Source organism: Heterodontus francisci, chromosome 24 (genome assembly GCF_036365525.1).
Source record: "Heterodontus francisci isolate sHetFra1 chromosome 24, sHetFra1.hap1, whole genome shotgun sequence".
Lineage (NCBI taxonomy): Eukaryota > Metazoa > Chordata > Chondrichthyes > Heterodontiformes > Heterodontidae > Heterodontus > Heterodontus francisci.
This window is the reverse complement of record NC_090394.1, coordinates 44,638,628-44,658,684: the sequence shown is the minus strand read 5'-3', so window position 1 is coordinate 44,658,684 and position 20,057 is coordinate 44,638,628. Positions and strand designations below refer to the sequence as shown.

The 20,057-nt window shown below is 42.6% G+C and overlaps 1 protein-coding gene across 1 annotated transcript in view; it reads right to left on the bottom strand.

The window, feature by feature from the left end:
- The window catches only part of flii (FLII actin remodeling protein), a 62,242-nt gene that overhangs the window by 24,378 nt on the left and 17,807 nt on the right, over nt 1-20,057 (bottom strand). The window contains exons 11-18 of the mRNA XM_068056097.1: nt 18,127-18,274; nt 15,961-16,094; nt 14,808-15,020; nt 12,529-12,708; nt 9,116-9,195; nt 7,062-7,136; nt 5,630-5,713; nt 4,779-4,950 (exon numbers count right to left, since the gene is read on the bottom strand). Of these exons, the coding sequence (XP_067912198.1) occupies nt 4,779-4,950; nt 5,630-5,713; nt 7,062-7,136; nt 9,116-9,195; nt 12,529-12,708; nt 14,808-15,020; nt 15,961-16,094; nt 18,127-18,274 (1,086 nt within the window). The remainder of the gene's footprint in view (nt 1-4,778; nt 4,951-5,629; nt 5,714-7,061; nt 7,137-9,115; nt 9,196-12,528; nt 12,709-14,807; nt 15,021-15,960; nt 16,095-18,126; nt 18,275-20,057) is intronic.

Genomic DNA, 20,057 nt, shown 5'->3' with positions numbered 1-20,057 from the left:
CCCTGGGTCTGATTCATGGAATTGCGACTGGCAAGTTTACAATGACCTTGGGAGAAGCGCGACTACATCTCTCTTGGCATCTCAAGGAACCCAGATGGGGGAGAAAAAGAGAAATAATGGAAGTTCTCTCAAATAGGTCTTCAATGTATGCAAGACACTTTAACACAAGATGTCCAAAGGGACATACAGACAATGTAGAATCTTTCCTCCCTCCACATTCATTTCTTGTCCCAACCAGTAATTAAGATTTTGAAACTAAAGCCATGTGTTCAAACTTGTGTCACCCTGACCTTAAACCATGTCATTTACACTGAGACCTGTGGGGAGGGGGAAAGAAGCATAACATAAAAGGAACACTATAACTGGGCAAGAATCATAAAAACCTACAGCACAGAAGGTGGTCATTCAGCCTGTCGTGCTAGTACTTGCTCTTTGAAAAAGCTGTTGTATTTACTCCCACATTGCCACTTTTTGTCTGTAATCCTGCAAGTTCCTCATCCAAGTACCTGTCCAAACCCCTTTTAATATGATTGATAGAATCAGCTTCCACCACCTTTTCAGGTACAGTGTTCCAGATCCCAACCACTCTGAAAAAAGTCTCATCTGCTCTGTAGTTCCTTTGTCAATGATTTTAAATTTATGACCGTTGGTTATTGACCCATATGCCAGAGTGAGTAGATTTTCTCTATCTACCCCATCAAACCCCTTATCTTGAAAAAGCTCTATTAGGTCACCTCTTAACCTTTCCTGTTCCAAGGAAAATAAGTCCTCGCCTCATAGCTGAAGAATGTGTGTTGTGAGGAAGATACAAAGCGGCTTCAAGGGATTTGGACAGACTTAGCAAATGGGCAAGAATGTGGCAGATGGAATATAATGTGGAAAAATGTGAGGTTACCACTTTTGTAGGAGGAACAGATGTGCAGAGTATTTCTTAAATGGTAAGAGATTAGAAAGTGTAAATGTACAAAGGGACCTGGGTGTCCTTGTCAATAAGTCACTGAAAGCTAACATGCAGGTGCAGCAAGCAATTAAAAAGGCTAATGGTACGTTAGCCTTTATTGCAAGAGGATTTGAGTACAGGAGTAGTGAAGTCTTGTTTCAACTGTATAGAACCTTGGTTAGACCGCACTGGGAGTAGTGTGTGTAGTTTTGGTCCCCTTACCTTAGGAAGGATATTATTGCCATAGAGGGAGTGCAACAAAGGTTCACCAGACTTGTTCCTGGGATGGCAGGACTATCCTATTGAGAGAGATTGGGGAAACTAGGCCTGTATTCTCTAGAGGTTCGAAGAATGAGAGGTGATCTCATTGAAACCTACAAAATACTTAAAGGGATAGACAGGGTAGATGCAGCTAAGATGTTTCCCCTGGTTGGGGAGTCTAGAACCAGAGGGACACAATTTCAAAGTAAGGGGGAAGCCACTTAGAACAAAGATGAGGAGAAATTTCTTTACTCAGAGGGTTGTGAATCTTTGGAATTCTGTACCCCAGAGGGCTGTGGAAGCTCAGTCATTGAGTATGTTTAAAGCAGAGATTGACAGATTTCTAAACACCAATGACGTAAGGGGATATGAGGATAGTGTGGGAAAAAGGCATTGAAGTGGATGATCAGCCATGATCGTATTGAATGGCGGGGCAGACTCGATGAGTTAAATGGCCTACTCCTGCGCCTATGTTGCCTCAATTCCTGGTAACATCATTCAACTGAGGCCTAACCAATGATTTATAAATTTCTAGCATGATCTGTGCTTTTATATTCCTGTATTCAGAAAACCAAGTAACCCATATGCTCATTCAACCATCTTATCAGCTTTCTGTGCCACCTTTAATGAATGGTAAATATTGACACCAAGATCTCCATGTTCATGTACACTTTTCAAAATCGTGCCATTTACAGTATAAACTCATGTTAGTTTCCCATCTTAATCCCAGTAACCTGCTGGCAAGCATCGTCCATGCTGGGCGAGGTGAGGGTGACGTTCAGCTGTGATGATTCCCACAGTCCACAACTGGCTCGGAGGATTTGGTACCCATATCCTAGCACAAGTCAACACTTGCAGGAAAAGGGGTGCAGGGGTTGGAAGTAACGGGAGGGTGTATCTTTATCAGGTCACCCCAGGATTCTACCATTGAACTACTAGCAGTCCAAAAAATAAAATGTTGGAGGAAGGGGAGGGGAGAAAGAGAAAGAGAGATCCTGGAAATCTCACATGGCTGTGAATATGGTGTACAGAGGAAGGAATTAATGCTGAAACATAGGCTGGAATTTTATACTGGGCGGAAGGCTCAATCCACTGGCCAGGAAGTCAGTGGTGAGCCCGCCTCCACCAGGCCTGGGGAGCCAGGCTAGTATTTCTCGCCCCAGGCCCTTAATTGGTCTTGGGCGGGACTTCCATCTCCTTGAGGCAGCTCTTAGTTCCAGCAGGGGGGTGGTCGCTTGAGGGGGGCGAGGGGAAAGAAGTGTTGTGCATTGGGGTAGCCCTCTGTGGGGCACAGGATGCCCGATCAGGATGTTGATAGTGGGGGATTCAGCAATCATAATGCCATTGAATGTCAAGGGAATATGGTTAGATTCTCTTTTGTTGGAGATGGTCATTGCCTGGCACTTGTGTGGCGTGAATGTTACCTGCCACTTATCAACCCAAGTCTGGATATTGTCCAGGTCTTGCTGCATTTCTACACAGACTGCTTCAGTATCTGAGGAGTCGCGAATGGTGCTGAACATTGTGCAATCATCAGCGAACATTTTGACCTTATGATGGAGGTAAGGTCATTGATGAAGCAGCTGAAGACGGTTGGGCCTAGGACACTATCCTGAGGAACTTCTGCAGTGATGTCCTGGAGCTCAGATGATTGACCTCCAACAACCACAACCATCTTCCTCTGCACTAGGTATGACTCCAACCAGCACAGAGTTTTCCCCCTGATTCTCATTGACCTCAGTTTTGCTAGGGCTCCTTCATGCCATACTCGGTCAAATGCTGCCTTGATGTCAAGGGCAGTCACTCTCACCTCATCTCGAGTTCAGCTCTTTTATCCATGTTTGAACCAAGGCTGTAATGAGGCAAGGAGCTGAGTGGCCCTGGCGGAACCCAAACTAAGCGTCACTAAGCAGGCTATTGCTAAGCAAGTGCCACTTGATACACTGTTGATGACACCTTCCATCACTTTGCTGATGATTGAGAGTAGACTGATGGGGCAGTAATTGGCCGGGTTGGACTTGTCCTGCTTTTTGTGTACAGGACATACCTGGGCAATTTTCCACATTGCCGGATAGATGCCAGTGTTGTAGCTGTACTGGAACAGCTTGGCTAGGGGTGTGGCAAGTTCCAATTAGCTTTTACTCATCAGTGAGTCTGAACAGCGAGTGTTAGTGGGCTAATTGACCAATCACAAGCAAGCTGAATCCCATCCTCACCAGGTAATTATCCTCTACTAAACCCAGAGGCACTGAGGCTAATTATAGCACACCTACTGAAATTAGGTAACTCATCTTGTAACATGATTTGAATTTCCTCTGTACCTCAATTAGTGCTGTACTTAGGTAAATTAGGAGGGCTTCTGTGCAAGTTGTATTAATCAGCCATGAACTCAATGAGACCATATTGCATTCAGCACTACGATATACAAAGCTCTACCATAAACTCAGGCTTGTGAAAGGTCACAGAATGAATCAATTATAATTACACTGCTATTTGAGGATTTTTTTTTAAAATATACTCAGCTTGACTTTGCAAGTTTAAATTGGAATTGTGCATCAGGAGAACAAATAATGTTACATTAAAAGGTAGCTATTAGTGATATAGGCAATATAAAACTGGAACCAAAAAGAAGATGCATTAAAATGCTATTTTTCTTAACCTGTTCTCTCTCGTCTCCTTGCAACATCATCCAAAGGAACAGGCAACCCTTCACTGCCTCGGCCATCACCAGTGCCCCCTGAAAACCAGCTTCCTAAAATGTCAGCAACCCTAAAGGATTAGTTTTATTTTTAAAAACGGAGAAAACCAAATGCAAGGACAAGGTTTACAGTGTAGCACATCAGCAAGGTTGAAAGGAGTAAGAGAGAGATGTAATAAATCAGGGAATAGTAGTTAGTTGATTAAGGTTTCAAAAACTTGTAGCTTGTAGGAGGAAGGAAAGGCAAAAAGGGATGAGTTCCACGGTTCTGAGGTCAGATAAAGAATGGAGTAAGTCAAGATGCAAGAGTCACATAGTGTTTAACAAGGAGGAGGCAGAGCACATAGCCTGGCATATTTAAAGCTGAGCTGGCAGAAACATTTCTTTGGTTCCAAACATTTTCATTAAGTATTTCATCCCCTGATCTTTCCATTCATACCTGTGGGTTGGTGTCAAGTGGTAAATGCAATCCATATTAGCATAATTAATATCCAGACAGTGAATCAGAGGCATCAACCAGTGTGTCACCACAGCACATCCAACAGATTTAATTTACGGCACCACTGGTGTGCCATTCTGGGGGTGGGTGTGGGGGTTCATCTGAAAAAGCAGATTGGTCTGGATTAATTCTGCCCATTGAACATTCCACAGCAGGTGGATCTACGACCTCAGTTTGCCCATGTAAGCAAGTTTTTGGTGAGAAATGGCACTGCCCAGCACTAGAGGCACAGATGGCCTGTTCCTGACAACAACTCCCACCTGAACTATACACTAAGTAAAAGGCAGTACTGTACATGCATTATTAGTATCGTACAGTACAAAGTATACAGAAGTTTCCTCTGCAATCTCTGCTAAACATAAATTTAGCTTTATTTTTACCTTATAAAGTTTAGGCCGCACTGGCTTGAAATTGTCTGCCACATGACATTTAATTTCCTCAGGTTGTCCTCCCACAGCCTCCCAGAATTCTGGTGTCTCCTGATTTTGCATCAGTTGAATGATCTCTGCATTTCCTTTTCTCTCATTTTTATTTATCTTTTCAGCAAACAGTCTGAAAGACATAAAATTCTGATCACAACACAATTTAGATGGAACAGTTTCATGTACCCAAGAGCTGTCCAGGCAGTGCCTAAATCAGGCTTCACAATGGACATGCTGCCTCAATCTAAAAAACATAATAAAACTTGAAACAGCCCATGTAAAAACAATGGTCAGCTTAGTACTTCCATTCATCAGGACTCAGCTCGTGTCTCTGTAATACCTCATACATGGTTCATGTTAAAAACTTGAGAAAGAGCATTCGGCCCATTCAACATGTCTTTCTCGTATTCGAACCCATCCAGTCCACTGTCCAACTACATCTCTGATGCCTTTAATGCTCTGACACCACTAAAGTTTCAAATATTTATCGCTGAATTTTTTTTAACCTTTTAAAATCACTTTTCACAAATTTAAGCTTACATCCTATGGCTATACTGCTCCGACTTACCTGGAAGTAATATCCTGGGTCCACCTCATTTATAACTGTGAACACTTTATGTACCTCAGCAAGATTCCCCTTAGTCTTATTTCTAGACTGTAAAGCTTATGCTTCGACAATCTCTCCTTGTGGCTGATCCCTGTTACACCTGAAATCAGTCTTGGTGCTTCCCTCTGCACCCGCTCAAGTGCTTCCAGGTCCTTTGCTAGTGATGAAAGCTGCATGCAGTTCTAAAGTGTGGGACTGGTACCTAGCTTTGGTGCTTGCGCTCAGTGTGGCCTGGGAGCCTCTCCAGATGTAAATCTCAAGTCCATGATCCAGAAGGAACACAAAGCTAGAAAAAAAAACATGGGAAACTGTTAACATCCTGAAAAGAGACAGAATGAGGTCAATGAAATAACAGAACCTAAGAAAACATTGAGTAATTTAAAAAAAAAATAAAATATGCTGTAAAATAAAATGTTATTCTGAAAGTCACTTTCAAGGGATTTAGTTTTAATGGATCATTAAGATACTGCTGTCAGGAGAACTGCCTTCAAGTTCCAAAACTACAGAGAAGTTCTAGTGCAATTGAGATTGTCATGATATACAATTCTTATGGGAGGCAAATCCCTTTGCACCACTGCAACCTATTTAAGTAAGGGTAGGGGAAAATATGGTGGGAAAGGGGAAAGAAAAGAATGGCCTGTGAAATTGAACCATACAAATCAGGGAGGTCTCAGGTTCAATCCCTAGTCTGTGCAGGAAAATGCCAATCGTCTTTGGTGCCTTCCCAGTTATGAAGGGGGAAAAAACTTTTAACCAGGGTTTCATCTTGACTGTTACCCAGTAACATCTGCTGGAAAACACATGTTCACCGTGCTGGCACATGAAGAAGAGCTACTTAGACAAGACACCAAGGGCAGGTGGTCTCTGGGAAAAGTACTCTAGCACGTGACAGGGTAAGAAAACTGGAAGGGGAGAAAAAGTGGCAAAGTACAATGGGCGCAAACTCATTCTTCTTGGAGTGTTAGGTTGTTGATTCCCTAGTGAGAGGTAAAGATGAAAGAAAAAAAGTGAAAAGCAGCGATCCAGGCCACTTTCATTCATTTCCCAGCACTCACTTCCCCCCATCCCACTCTGAAGGTGCCAACTCTTGCTGGAGTGCACTTTCACAGATGGAGCCCGCCCCTGCTCTCCAAAAAGTCGCCGACTCTTGCTGGAGGGACTGCAGACCCCACTCCTGCACCAAAATCACCACCCCCCACCCCACTCCGAAGCTGTCCATTCTTCACATGCGAGCCCAGACAACTACAATCATGGACACCATCAGAACTCACAGCTTAGTATTCTGCTCAGCACACGGCTGCCATCAGGATCTAAGTAAAGCTGGGTGAGTAAAATTATGCCCACTCGAACTGTGTAACACACACAACAGTGTAGCTGTAGATGCCGCCCTTCCTAACTCAAGACATGTCTGGAGCGAGCAAGTCAATTCACTGATGGCTATAGGTCTGTCATTGCTGGTGAAAACAATTTGAGACGATGAACTAATAGAAAATTCAACGTTGAATTTTCCTGTAATAGACGACCATCAAGATAAAGAATGGGAGTGGTGCAGAGTGGTTAAATTACAGCTTGGCTGATTAATAAGAGATGATTGAGAAGAGTCACAAATCTGGACTGTTCCAATTATTACTTACCGAGGATCCAATGATAAGGCTTTAAGTGGAACAGATTCTAGCTTTATGTTCTTCTTACCATAGCATCGAAACAACCTGTGTGGGAAAGAAAACTTTATAAAAAAAAGGAAGGAGCATCCTAGGCCTGTAATTTCCTTTTTCCAAATACAACATTTTTTTTTTTAAATACTGCTCAAGATAAGTTAATAATAATAAATGGCAATTCTCAAACTGGGGGATTTGCCTTTAGCTAATAAATACCACACTGAGCTACAAATCCAACCCCAGACTTTTGGAAAAGACAGAGGTCTTTGAGTAAAAACTTTACTGAAGTTATTAATGGACACAAAAATCAATTAAACTGATATTTTGTAATAGGATTAAATCTATATAATTTATTTTGTCTAAAAATTTACTTTGGACATTAGAAAATTCAGTTACCGAGAACAGCAGCAGCCAACTTCTCTCTCAAAAAGCATTTTGAGCAATCAAATTGGTTCATTAACTGTAATAAGCAACTGTTTACATGGCGAATTATCATTAGAAGATGTTTACAAAGACACTTTCCCTTATATTTCCATTATAAGTCCCTATGTCTATTATAACAATCAGAGTGTCTGATTTTAAAATGGGGATCGAATATATCCGAGCACCCTGGTCGAATTATACCCCATCGTTTAAGCCCACTTGACTTGAAGGTATTTGAAGCTATTTGAAGTTTTGACTCCCACCTCACATGCAATGCCATGGATAACCAAGGAAGTAAATAAATAAGGATAGATATATATATATTATATAGAAATATATACTTGCACATACTAAGATTTCAGTAAAACAACGCAGAATCACAGAACATTACAGTGCAGAAGAGGCCCTTCGGCCCATCAAGTCTGCACCAATGCATTAAAGACACCTGACCTGTCTACCTAATCCCATTTGCCAGCACTTGGCCCATAGCCTTGAATGTTATGAAGTGCCACGTGCTCATCCAGGTACTTTTTAAAGGATGTGAGGCAACCTGCCTCTACCACCCTCCCAGGCAGTGCATTCCAGACTGTCACCACCCTCTGGGTAAAAAAAGTTCTTCCTCAAATCCCCCTTAAACCTCCTGCCCCTCACTTTAAACTTGTGTCCCCTAGTAACTGACCCTTGAACTAAGGGGAACAGATGCTTCCTATCCACCCTGTCCATGCCCCTCATAATCTTGCACACCTCGATCAGGTCACCCCCTCAGTCTTCTCTGTTCCAGCGAAAACAACCCAAGCCTATCCAACCTCTCTTCATAGCTTAAATGTTCCATCCCAGGAAACATCCTGGTGAATCGCCTCTGCACCCCTCCAGTGCAATCACATCCTTCCTATAATGTGGCGACCAGAATTGCACACAGTACTCCAGCTGTGGCCTTACCAAAGTTCTGTACAACTCCAACATGACCTCCTTGCTTTTGTAATCTATGCCTCGATTGATAAAGGCAAGTGTCCCATATGCCTTTTTCACCACCCTATTAGCCTGCCCTTCTGCCTTCAGAGATCTATGGACAAACACGCCAAGGTCCCTTTGTTCCTCGGAACTTCCCAGTGTCAGGCCATTCATTGAATACTTCCATGTCACATTACTCCTTCCAAAGTGTATCACCTCACACTTTTCAGGGTTAAATTCCATCTGCCACTTTTCTGCCCATTTGACCATCCCGTCTATAATCTTCCTGTAACCCACAGTCGGCGTTATATTCTATCCACCAGAAGTGTGAAAACATATATTTGTGCAGTTAGGCTACAGATTTGGCCCTTAAAATTTGGGTTCATGGAGATAATTGTGAGCTAGGGGGAGCTATACTCCAATGGTCAGGACTAATGGGAACAATTAAACTGTGGTGAATTCAAAGCATAAGACAAGGAACATATTGCACAACATTAAAGCATATAGTCTTCAATTATGCTCTTTCCTTTAATGTGTTGGTACAAATAAACTGAACAAGCTTAGTAATAAAGACCAACAGCCCCCATTCTCAAAGCCTGGCTCTCTCCCCATCCTATCCTCTGTGTTGGAAAGCCAGCTCTCCTCCTGCCCTCTACCTGGTGATATACTGCGTCTCTTCCACTGTGTAGAAGCCACTAGCTGTTCCTCCTTCAATGTAGGAAATGTTATCAAATACCTGCAGACGACAAAAACAAATATTATTCAATACACATCCATATGACAAATCTGAAATCCATGCTGAAATTTGTGTATGGTATAATGTATGTTATCAGCTCCTGTTTAAAGAGAGCAAGCTACCAGACCACATTACTTCAAATTAAAACTCAGTTTATCAGCACTGCAAATATTCACAATGGGGTGTGATCTTTCAAAATGGACTGTTCTAGGAACCAAACTATCAGGGAAACACCAAAAGCAAAATACTTCAGATACTGGAAATCTGAAATGGAAACAGAAAATGTTGGAAATACATGGCATGCCAGGACGTCTGTGAAGAGAGAAGGAGAGATTAAACATTTCATATTGATAACCTTTCATCAGAACTGTATTATTTGTACTCATTTGCGGCTGATTATGTGCTGTACAAACTATACAGTTTGATGGCTCCATTTCCAACATTTCAGAATGAAGAATGGAGTGAAACAGGGTACGTCCTAGCACCCACTGTTTAGCATTTTCTTCGCCATGCTCCTGACCTTTGCCTTCCCTGCAGATATGGTTGGAGTCTACTTGCACACTAGGTCAGAAAGCAAGTTCTACAATCTATCAAAGCTGAAAGCGAACATCACATCCTGATCTACGTTGATGATGCTGTGCTAGTAGTTCACGTGGAAACTCAGCTACACGTACTCGCGGACTGTCTCTCCCATGCCTGTGACTTGTTATCCTTGACTGCAAGAGTCAAGAAAACCATGGTCATAGGACAAGGTGTTGCATCGCCGTTTCTGATCACATTAAATAACACCTTACTAGAAGCGGTTAGCAAATTCTGCTACCTTGGGTCCATGATGACAAAAATCTATCGCTTGATGCGGATCTCGATATACGTATAGGGAAAGCAGCTACCACCTTTGGCCAACTTGCGAAACGCACATTGGGTAACACCAAGCTGACCCTTAGAACCACGCTGATGGTTTATAAGACCTCTGTTGTTAGCACCTTGCCGAATGGCTATGAAACAGAGGCAACTTACAGCTACCAGGAAAAGCAGCTCAATAAATTCCACCTTCGCTGTCTGTGGCACATTATGGGTATAACCTGGCAGGACAAAATCAGAAATGTGGCAGTCCTCTCAAAAGACAAGAGCTCCCACGTGTGTTGGCCTTAATCAAATCTTAATCGTTGGATCGGACACGTCCGCAGGATGAAAGACTGTCGCATATCCAAGGACCTTCTGTATGGTGAGGTAGGTAGTCGGGGCCAGACGAACAGTGGGCGCTCAAAGTTTTTTTTATTTGTTCATGGATATGGGCATCGCTGGCTAGGCCAGTATTTATTGCTCATCCCCAATTAACCTCGAGAAGGTGGTAGTGAGCCACCTTCTTGAACTGCTGCAGTCCATGTGGGGTAGGTACACCCACAGTGCTGTTAGGAAGAGTGTTCCAGGATTTTGACTCGGCGACAGTGTAGGAACAGCAATACAGTTCCTAGTCAGGATGGTGGGTGGCTTGGAGGGGAACTTGCAGGTGGTGGTGTTCACATGCATCTGATGCCCTTGTCCTTCTAGGTGGTAGAGGTCGCGGGTTTGCAAGGTGCCGTCTAAGGAGCCTTGGTGTGTTGCTGTATTGTATCTTGTAGATGGTACACACTGCTGCCACTGTGCGTTGGTGGTGGAGGGAGTGAATGTTTGTGGATGGGGTGCCAATCAAGCGGGCTGCTTTCTCCTCAATTGCGTCAAGCTTCTTGAATATTGTTGGAGCTGCACCCATCCAGGCAAGTGGAGAGTATTCCATCACACTCCTGACTTGTGCCTTGTAGATGGTGAACAGGCTTTGAGGACTCAGGAGGTGAGTTACTCGCCGCAGGATTCCTAGCCTCTGACCTGCTCTTGTTGCCATGGTGTTTATATGGCTTCACCAGTTCAGTTTCTGGTCAACGGTAACCCCCAGGATGTTGATAGTGGGGGCAATGGCAATAGCATTGAATGTCAAAGGGAGATGGTTAGATTCTCTCGTTTGAGAAAGCCATTGCCTGGAACTTGTGTGGCACAAATGTTACTTGCCACTTATCAGCCCAAGCCTGGATATTGTCCAGGTCTCGCTGCATTTCCACATGGACTACTTCGAGGATACTTGTAAGCATGACATGAAGGCCTTAAATGTCGACTATCGCACTTGGGAGCTCCCCCCACGAGCTGGCAAAAGAGGGAAATGGTGACACATCCTGTAGAATGGTGTGCATTACCATGGCAACCAGTTGCTAAAGCAGCTTGGCAACAGGTGCCAGAGTCAAAAACAACAAATCACAGCATCACTTGGCAGCTTCAGGTGTGGCACTTGTGGCAGAACCTGCCTCTCAAGGATTGACCTTCACAGCCATCAGCAAAGGCACACCAAGAGTAGACCCATCTAAACGAACCAGTTTGCTGCCAGTCCATCACCTTTCATAGATGGAAGGATGCCAACCATGTGCTAGAATTATTAGCGTTAATTATTTAAACACTACAATTATAACTTTACTACTAAGACATTCTGCAAAGAGGAAACATTTAAATTGGATATATGTAGCTCCCCAGAATGCAAGCACTTAAATGTACCGTGGGGTCATACCAAGACATAACAAGGACATCGGGTTTATTTTATTTAGAGATACAGCACTGAAACAAGCCCTTCGGCCCACCGAGTCTGTGCCGACCATCAACCACCCATTTATATTAATCCTACACTAATCCCATATTCCTACCACATCCCCACCTGTCCCTATATTTCCCTACCACCTATCTATACTAGGGGCAATTTATAATGGCCAAGTTACCTACCAACAAGTCTTTTGGCTGTGGGAGGAAACCGGAGCACCCGGAGAAAACCCACGCAGACACAGGGAGAACTTGCAAACTCCACACAGGCAGTACCCAGAATTGACCTCAAATTGCACTAACTTAGCTGATCTCAGTAAAAGTGCTATAATTAGTCTAAAGAACAAAAAACAGCAAGGATTCCCACTCTTAATCACCACCCAAAGACACTCCAGAAAGGACACTTGTGAAAATCAGAGGAAGGCAGAATCCACTCAGCTGTGCTTGAATATCTTGCCAGCATTCAGGGTCTAGGCTTACCCATGAAGGCAGCCACTTGGGTATACTGATGAAGGGTTATTGCTGCCAATGAAATGGACCCCATCATTAGTTAGCACTTTCAGAAAGCAGGATGATACTGGAGGGAGTGAAAATAAATGGGATACAATAGTGAATAATTCATGTTAATTAATCAGTCAGGTACATTCCAGATTACAATTGAGACAACACAGATATCCAAGTGCAATCACCTTCTATACTTAACCACATACTCACTGCACTAAATTCTTCACTCTCATCACCCATTTCCTCACGAATTGTCCTGCACTGTGCACCTAGGAAATTCCGGAGGTTGACAGCGTGGATAGCAGCACAAGCTTTTTTATCCATTGTAGCTTCCTGCCCGATCCAATAGAAAATCTGCCAGCTCAATGCACCATTCTCATCAAGGACAGTCTGCAAAATAAGGCAGCGTCAAGCATTAAAAAATTCTCAAACTATAAAAAGTTTTGAGAGCGACAAGAGTGAAAGACAGTTTCCAACAGTTGGCAACTGGATAACAAAATCACCATCAAAACAAGGACTGCAGCAGTTCAAGCAGAAGGCCCATCACCATCTCCTCAGAAGAAATTTTAAGAGTCCTTTAATTCAGAATTATCAACAGAAGAATGAAGGGGGAAGATACAGGAAATGTTTGCACAGAGAGTTGTTAGAACAGAGAACGCTCATCACAAGCTGCAGAAACTATGACATCATCGAAAGGGAATTGGGTAAGTATTTGAAAAAGGCAGATTATAAAGGAATGCAGGGTTTGCAGTAGATAGTTCCAGCTAAAGAGTTGGCACAGGCACAATGAGCTGAGTGATCTCCCTTGGCAATGTAATTATTACAATTGCATGCCAGGAGCATCCACATACAAAATAGTGGTGGAGAGAAGATTTGCAAGCTTAACAGTCCCTCTGTTAAGTTTCCCAAGTGAAGCTGTTGAGGGGGAGATGTCAAGTGAAACAGTGGGTAAATGGGCTGTCATAAAACAGAGTTATGCACGTTAAGAAGAAGGTGGCAGTAAGGAGCCACATTGGCCACATATTCATGGACTAGGCAGAAAATTGATGTGGGTTGGGGAGAGGAGAGAGAGAGAGGTAGGAGGTGTGACTAATGGTTTCTGCCCCCAGGGCTTTTCTAAGGATGCCAAATGTGTAGACATCAAGGCAAACAGGATCCAGCCCACTAGCACTACCTCCCAGGGTAAAACAGTCTGTCCACACTCACTGTCTAGGCTCACCCACGCAGAATGGCCATTCAGGTACTGGAAGGTTCCCAGCATACATCAGTACGGGTTAGTATTAACAGTAGGTGGGGGGGGGGGGGGGGAGAAAATAAAAATTGATGGAAAATTCTCACACAGCTTGTAGCTGGCTGATGAATGGTATTTTAGAAGGGCAGGGGAACAGCTTGCAAACCAAGTGGCCTCTTTCTGTGCTGTAAACTTTCTAGGAGTCCTCAGAGAACTAACTTCTTCAATTTTAAAAAATTGGATAGATTTGGCGATGTGCCTATAGTTAGCTGTATTTTTAAGACTTCTTTTGTCTTTGTGGGGAGAAAAACAATACACAAAATTATCTGATGGTAACTATCAATTGGTGAGGGAAGTCAACTAGCCATTGGTGGCGTCAACATCTGCAAACTGTATCTGACCAGACTAAGGTTACTTGATCAGTACAGGTGGTTTTGAAGTGTTAATGTAGTGTCATTCCAAGTAGTTTCTGCTGCAAACAAGTATCAAGAGCAAATGATTTACCAAATAACCATCAAATTGGCGTTCACAGCTTATCTACGTGAATAATAAAAGTACTTATTATGAATGCCTCACTGCTGGGAAAGAATTAATTTCTTCTTTGAAGAAACTGACCTCCATGGCAAAGAAAGCTAGAAATAGAAATCTGATCAGCAGTATTATTTTCAGTTTTGATTGCTGAGGCTGTGAAATAATTTATGGAATTTATTATTCAAATAATGCTCATCAGGGACTGGTTTAAAAGATTCTGGGAAGAACTGCTAGATTTTGCACTATTGTTTTCAGTGCAGTTTAAGTTCTGTGCAAGTTAAACATTGGACTGGTCACTGTATTCTGTAGCTTGTTTATAATTATTTTTTCTTGTAAATAAACTGGGATTCCACCTTTCCAACAGAGCAGCTCACATAATCTCATTGCATTGTTCTATAGTACAAAGTTAATAACTGGTCCTGTGGCACACTATCCCATTCATATCACACAGTTCAAGGAAGACACTGGGCTGTCTATGGATACTGCCTTTTTGATATGAGCATGAATTAAAAAGGTGCTAGAAGAAAGCCCGATTTGCACCAGAAGCACACAGCTGGTCATAAAATGAATACCAACAAAGCAGGAAAAAGGCAAAAAGGAGAAATTTATTAATGCGTTTAAAATAAATAAATAACTGAGTGATACTATGGTAGAATTTCCAATTCAGCAAAATTCATGTCTGAGCACTTAACCAAAATTCTACTATACTTTTTCCAGTGATGGTTACCTTCAGCACAATGTAACAGTCTGCTTCGTAGAACTTTCCATGAAAGGCTTCATCAATTTGACCAGGAATAAAATTCTCAATATGCCAAACCATGACCCCTGGGATCTGGCCAATGTCCTCAGTGAAGAACTCAGAATAATCAAGTGGAGGTTTCTCAAGGCCTTGATCCCAGCGCCTGGTCTTCATGTCTGTGGGCTTCACTTCCCCCACCTCCTGCAAGGAAACATGTGCCTCAGTAATGGAACAAAAATTTATTTTAATGTCAATTTATTGACCATTGGAGATTAGGCAATTAGAAGAGTACTGAGCAAAATTAAAGTAGCCCCCCATTTACATTAGCGTTACACCAGATAGTTCAATAGTAAGTACTTTGTATGATGTACTTCTAAGCTCCCCCAGAGCCCATTCAGGCGCACAGCAAGTTCTGGATTCAAGCACAAGTGGGTCCCCTGAAAGTTGTGGTGCCAATTCAGCCCGAAGTTCGCCGCTATCGGGACCGCAAGATCCGAGCCATTAATCCACCCAAATCCTGGGATGGATGAAATAATGAGCACGAGTCTCTCAGAACCAGATACACTTAATGAACAGAATGTCTTTTGGAGCCAGCTGTTGCCATAGAACCATAGAAAGGTTACAGCACAGAAAGAGGCCATTCAGCCCATCGTGTCTGCACCAGCTGGAAAAAAACTTGCCGCCTATTCTAATCCCACCTTCCAGCACCTGGTCAATAGCCTTGCAGGTTACAGCACTTCAGGTGCAGGTACCTTTTAAATGAGTTGAGGGTTTCTGTCTCCACCACTGATCGGGGCAGCAAATTCCAGACACCCACCACCCTCTGGGTGAAAAAGTTTTTCCTCATGCTCCCTCTAATCTGCCAATCACCTTAAATCTGCCAGTATTGTTTTAAATGCCAACATTGCCCATTCTCGATATTAAAAAAACCCTGTCGATTAAGCATTTTCCAAGACGAATATGCAGAAACCTGCTAATGATCACAATGTGCATCATCCTTATAACGTACCGCTGATGTATTCTTAAATCAGTTTTACATTGTAAGAAGAGCCACACATTAAAAGCTTGTCGACATCAAGAATTTTCTGCATCAATTCTGCTACATGCTTTCAACTGTCAGAATCATTCCTTTACTACTTACCTCCAATTTTTTGTTTTTTTCCTGTGCTATGTCACTCATTCCTTTCAGCACTTGTTTAGCCTGGTCATCTTGGGTTGAGTCCTTCCTTCTCCGCAGACGCATTTTCCGGGCTATTGGATCTCGAGTAGTGACCCCTATTGTAAGACAGGGAAAGATAAAAAAAAAAAGAAAAATCATCCCTTAAATTTGACAACTGTGTTCATACACCAGTTAGGATGTTAAACCCCATTATCCTGATGTGTGGACATTGGGCTGGGACACAATCGAGCTTAGCCACGATCCCACAGCTCCACCAGGTCAAACAGCCTGATGATACACCAGTCTTAGCTCACACGTGAAAAACAACTACTTGAATGAGGTGCTGAAAAGCTCCAACACCCAGAGACACTTACTCCAGAGGGAGTCACTCAGTGGGGACACAGAATGAGTACCCAGACACACTGGTACAGTCGGATTGGGTCTGGGCCACATTATTGAAACAGAATAGATCAAGTTTTACTCAGTATCTAACCCGTGGTGCACATAGCCTAGGAATGCTTGATGCTGATAGTAGAGTAGTGAAATAAAGAAATGTTGCCCAGCATTAACATCCTTGTTGAGAGAAAAATACTATAGATATTCTGTGGTGCCACTGATGGCCTGCAACACAGCTTCTGATATTTACTGTGCTCTGGCTCACGACACCTCCTCAAGTATTGTGTGCACGGTGCTTCTTTTCCCCCACATCAGTGCTCACTACTGAACCAATCCAAAAGCAAGGAGGAACATTACAATGTGGACAGAAAACTTATATGGAATTTACATTAAAAAAATATACTTTTATCAATGTATCATATATTAAATCAGCATCTGTGTCATGTACACCATTTGAGAGAAAGCTAAACATCTCCTCTGGGGTTTTCCAATGTTAAACTGTTGACAGTCGACTGTCACCATTGTCGGTCATGCTGTATATCCTGTCTAAGTGGGATTTCCCATTCCAAACTGAGCAATGAGCTGTCGCAGTCTCCATCATACAGCAGGATTTCCAAATCCCCTAATACTTCATCACTTCAACCCATGTTCTAATGTTTAAAGAGTGCGCTTCCTGTTATATTTGGAGATTTTTTTTAATCTTTCCATTTCTTCACTGATTTTTCTCACCTGTCTCCACTCCCACTGTGGTCTGGCTGTCTTCAAAACAATACTAACTCTGGCCTCAGGCCCTTCATCCACCTTCAGCGCCACTCCCTGCAGGATTCTTCACTTCATCTCCCTTTCTCCATTCTCCCACCTCCAGCTCTGCTACCAGGCCTCCCTCCATCTTGTCCTTGCCACTCACATCAAAGTTTCCTCCCCTCCACCACAATGACTCAACTTTATCAGCCTTCCCGTTCTCACCAACACCAGGCTCCCAACTTTGCTCTTTCCATTAAACAACTGTTTGAATTTTAAAGCAGCTGATCAATGAAACAAGATTGAATTGGCATTCAGAGCCTGAATGATTAAATTGGCATTCAGCAAAGAACATCATGCAAAGTTTAACTTTTTGTACACTTAAAAAATAAATCCAGGCTAGGAAATAACTACTTCAAAAAGTGAGGAGAGAATGATCTTACAAAATTATGCTTTGCTTTATTACAAATAGGCATTAAAGTGTAGCAATTAAGCAGCTTGAGAGAAACCTCGACGTGGGGCTGGAGGTGAATAATAGCAGACATAGCAGGGAAAACAAAATCAAGTGGAGGCCTGTGTGGGAGTATGATTACAGGCTGAATTTATATATTTTTTTAAAACAAATTTGGAAGTGGAGAAGCAAAGATGTGATAAGACCAGGGATTTAAGACCCTCACTGTGGCCCACTTGGGCTCTCCGCAACTTCCTGGTGACGATCCTGGCCTCCACCTGCCCCATGGGTTCCCATCGGCCATTGCCTCTGTCGCTAGCCTTGGATAACTCACCTTCCGGAACCTATTGACTGGGCTGCAGCCCCTCACCCTGCTGTTACACTGTGATTATTGTTATAAACAAAGTGTCTTCCAATTCACTGAGCAATGCCACAGGAGATTGATTTGTGTCAATAATTGAACAAAATCTCTTTTGGTGCTGGAGGGCTCAGTGTATTAAAATAACTACAAATATCTCGCATGAAAAGAATAAATGATGTTAGGTCCAAATTATCTCTACCTCCGCCAGCTGCTGCTACTGTAGCTGGTGATGCACCAGCCAATCGAAGCTGGTTCTGCAAGGAAAAATCGATGTTGTAAAACTCTGCTGTCTGATCCACTGGTTTAGGGGGCATAACCAAATTAGGGTTTTCCCGAACATCCAGAACCTAAGAATTAAAATAGAATTAAACTAACTTCTCAGAATGAAGTATTAACTGAAGCAGAAAGAGAAAGCTTCAACATTAGAGATCTAAAATAAAAACAAAAATAGCAGAAAAATAAGCCATCTTTCCGTTTCTGATTTTGCTTTTTACGTATTTGCAGAACATTCTGGTTTACAATGTTTCATAGTTGTTCCCCTCTACATGAACTCTCCATGACTTCTGCATTTTGCTTTTTTTACCCCAATGTTTTGTTTGGTAGATTATTTTAAACATTTATCAATCTTTGATAAATCTTTTCAGATAGATTTACTAAATTTATTTTTGTTTTAATTTCTACTCATATCTTCCAGTCCTCCATCTTGGCCTAGTTTGAAGTTAATCCCAGTTATTGCCTAATCACCTACTTTCAAGAGTGTAAAGCTTAAGTTTCTGTAATGTTTCCTCATAATCCAATCCCTTTATACTCACCTACATCGACATTATTTCTTACAGAAGTGCTGAAAATAACCAACCACCCAGACGTTTTGCCTCAGTTACTCCAAAAACTAGCTCTAGTAGTTCATGAAAAAATAGTCCAGATTGATTCAATTTTTTGGATAAGGAGGCCAACACTACAATTAGCCTCAATATCTCTAGGTAACGGATAAGGTGTTTGATAGAGAAAATTACTGGTACAGAGTTCCAAAACAGCAGCCCCAGCTGAGAAAAACACCACAAATAAGGCGTTCTATAACCTGTAACATGACTGCCCCAGAGTCAAACTGGATGGAAAATATCCCATTGGGCAACTGCATTGGAATCCAAGTCAGATTTAATGGAAAAAGAAAAAAACATGCATTTAGCTAGAGCCCAAGCACATGTCTCAGAACATCCCAAGGGCTTTCCATACAGTGAGTTACTTTGAAGTGGGGTGACTTATACAGGGAAATACAGCAGCCAATTTGTGAAACAACTCATTATTTATATAGCATCTTTAACATAATAAAATATCCCAAGGCACTTCACAGGAATGTTATAAAGCAAAATTTGACACTGAACCACATAAGGAGATATTAAAACAGCTGGTTAAAGAGGTGGGTTTTAAAGGGTGTCTGAAAAAGGAGGAAAGAGAAGTAGCAAAGTAGAGTGGTTTAGGGAGGGAATTCAAGAGCTGAGGTCTGAGGAACCAATGGTGGAGCAATTAAAATCAGGGTTCTCAAGGAGGTCAGAATTCGATGAATGCAGGTATCTTGGAGGGTCGTGGTCTGGAGGAAAGTTCAGAGATAGGGAGGAGCGGGGCCGTGGAAGGATTTGAAAACAACAATGAAAATTTTAATCAAGATGTTGCTTAACCAGGAGCCAATGTAGATCAGTGAGAATAGGGGTGATAGATGAACGGTACTCGATGCAAGTGGGGACAGACAGCAGTGTTTTGGATGACCTCAAACTTAGAAGGTTGAAGGCCGCCCAGGAGTGCACTGGAGTAGTTAAGTCTCAAGGTAACAAAGGCATGGATGAAGGTGTCAGCAGCAGATGAGCTAAGGCAGGGCTGCAGCCAGGCAGTGTTACGGAGGTGGAAAGAGACTGCCTTAAAGATGGCGCAGATATGTGGTTGGAAGTCAGGAAGTCACGTCAAGGTCAAATATGACACCAAGGTTGTGACAATCTTGTTCAGCATCAGACAGTTGCCAGGAAGAGAGATGGAGTCAGTAGCTAGGGAATGGAATGTCACAGGGACAGAAGTCAATAGATTCGGTCTTCCCAATATTTAATTGGAGGAAATTTCTGCTCATCCAGTACTAGATGT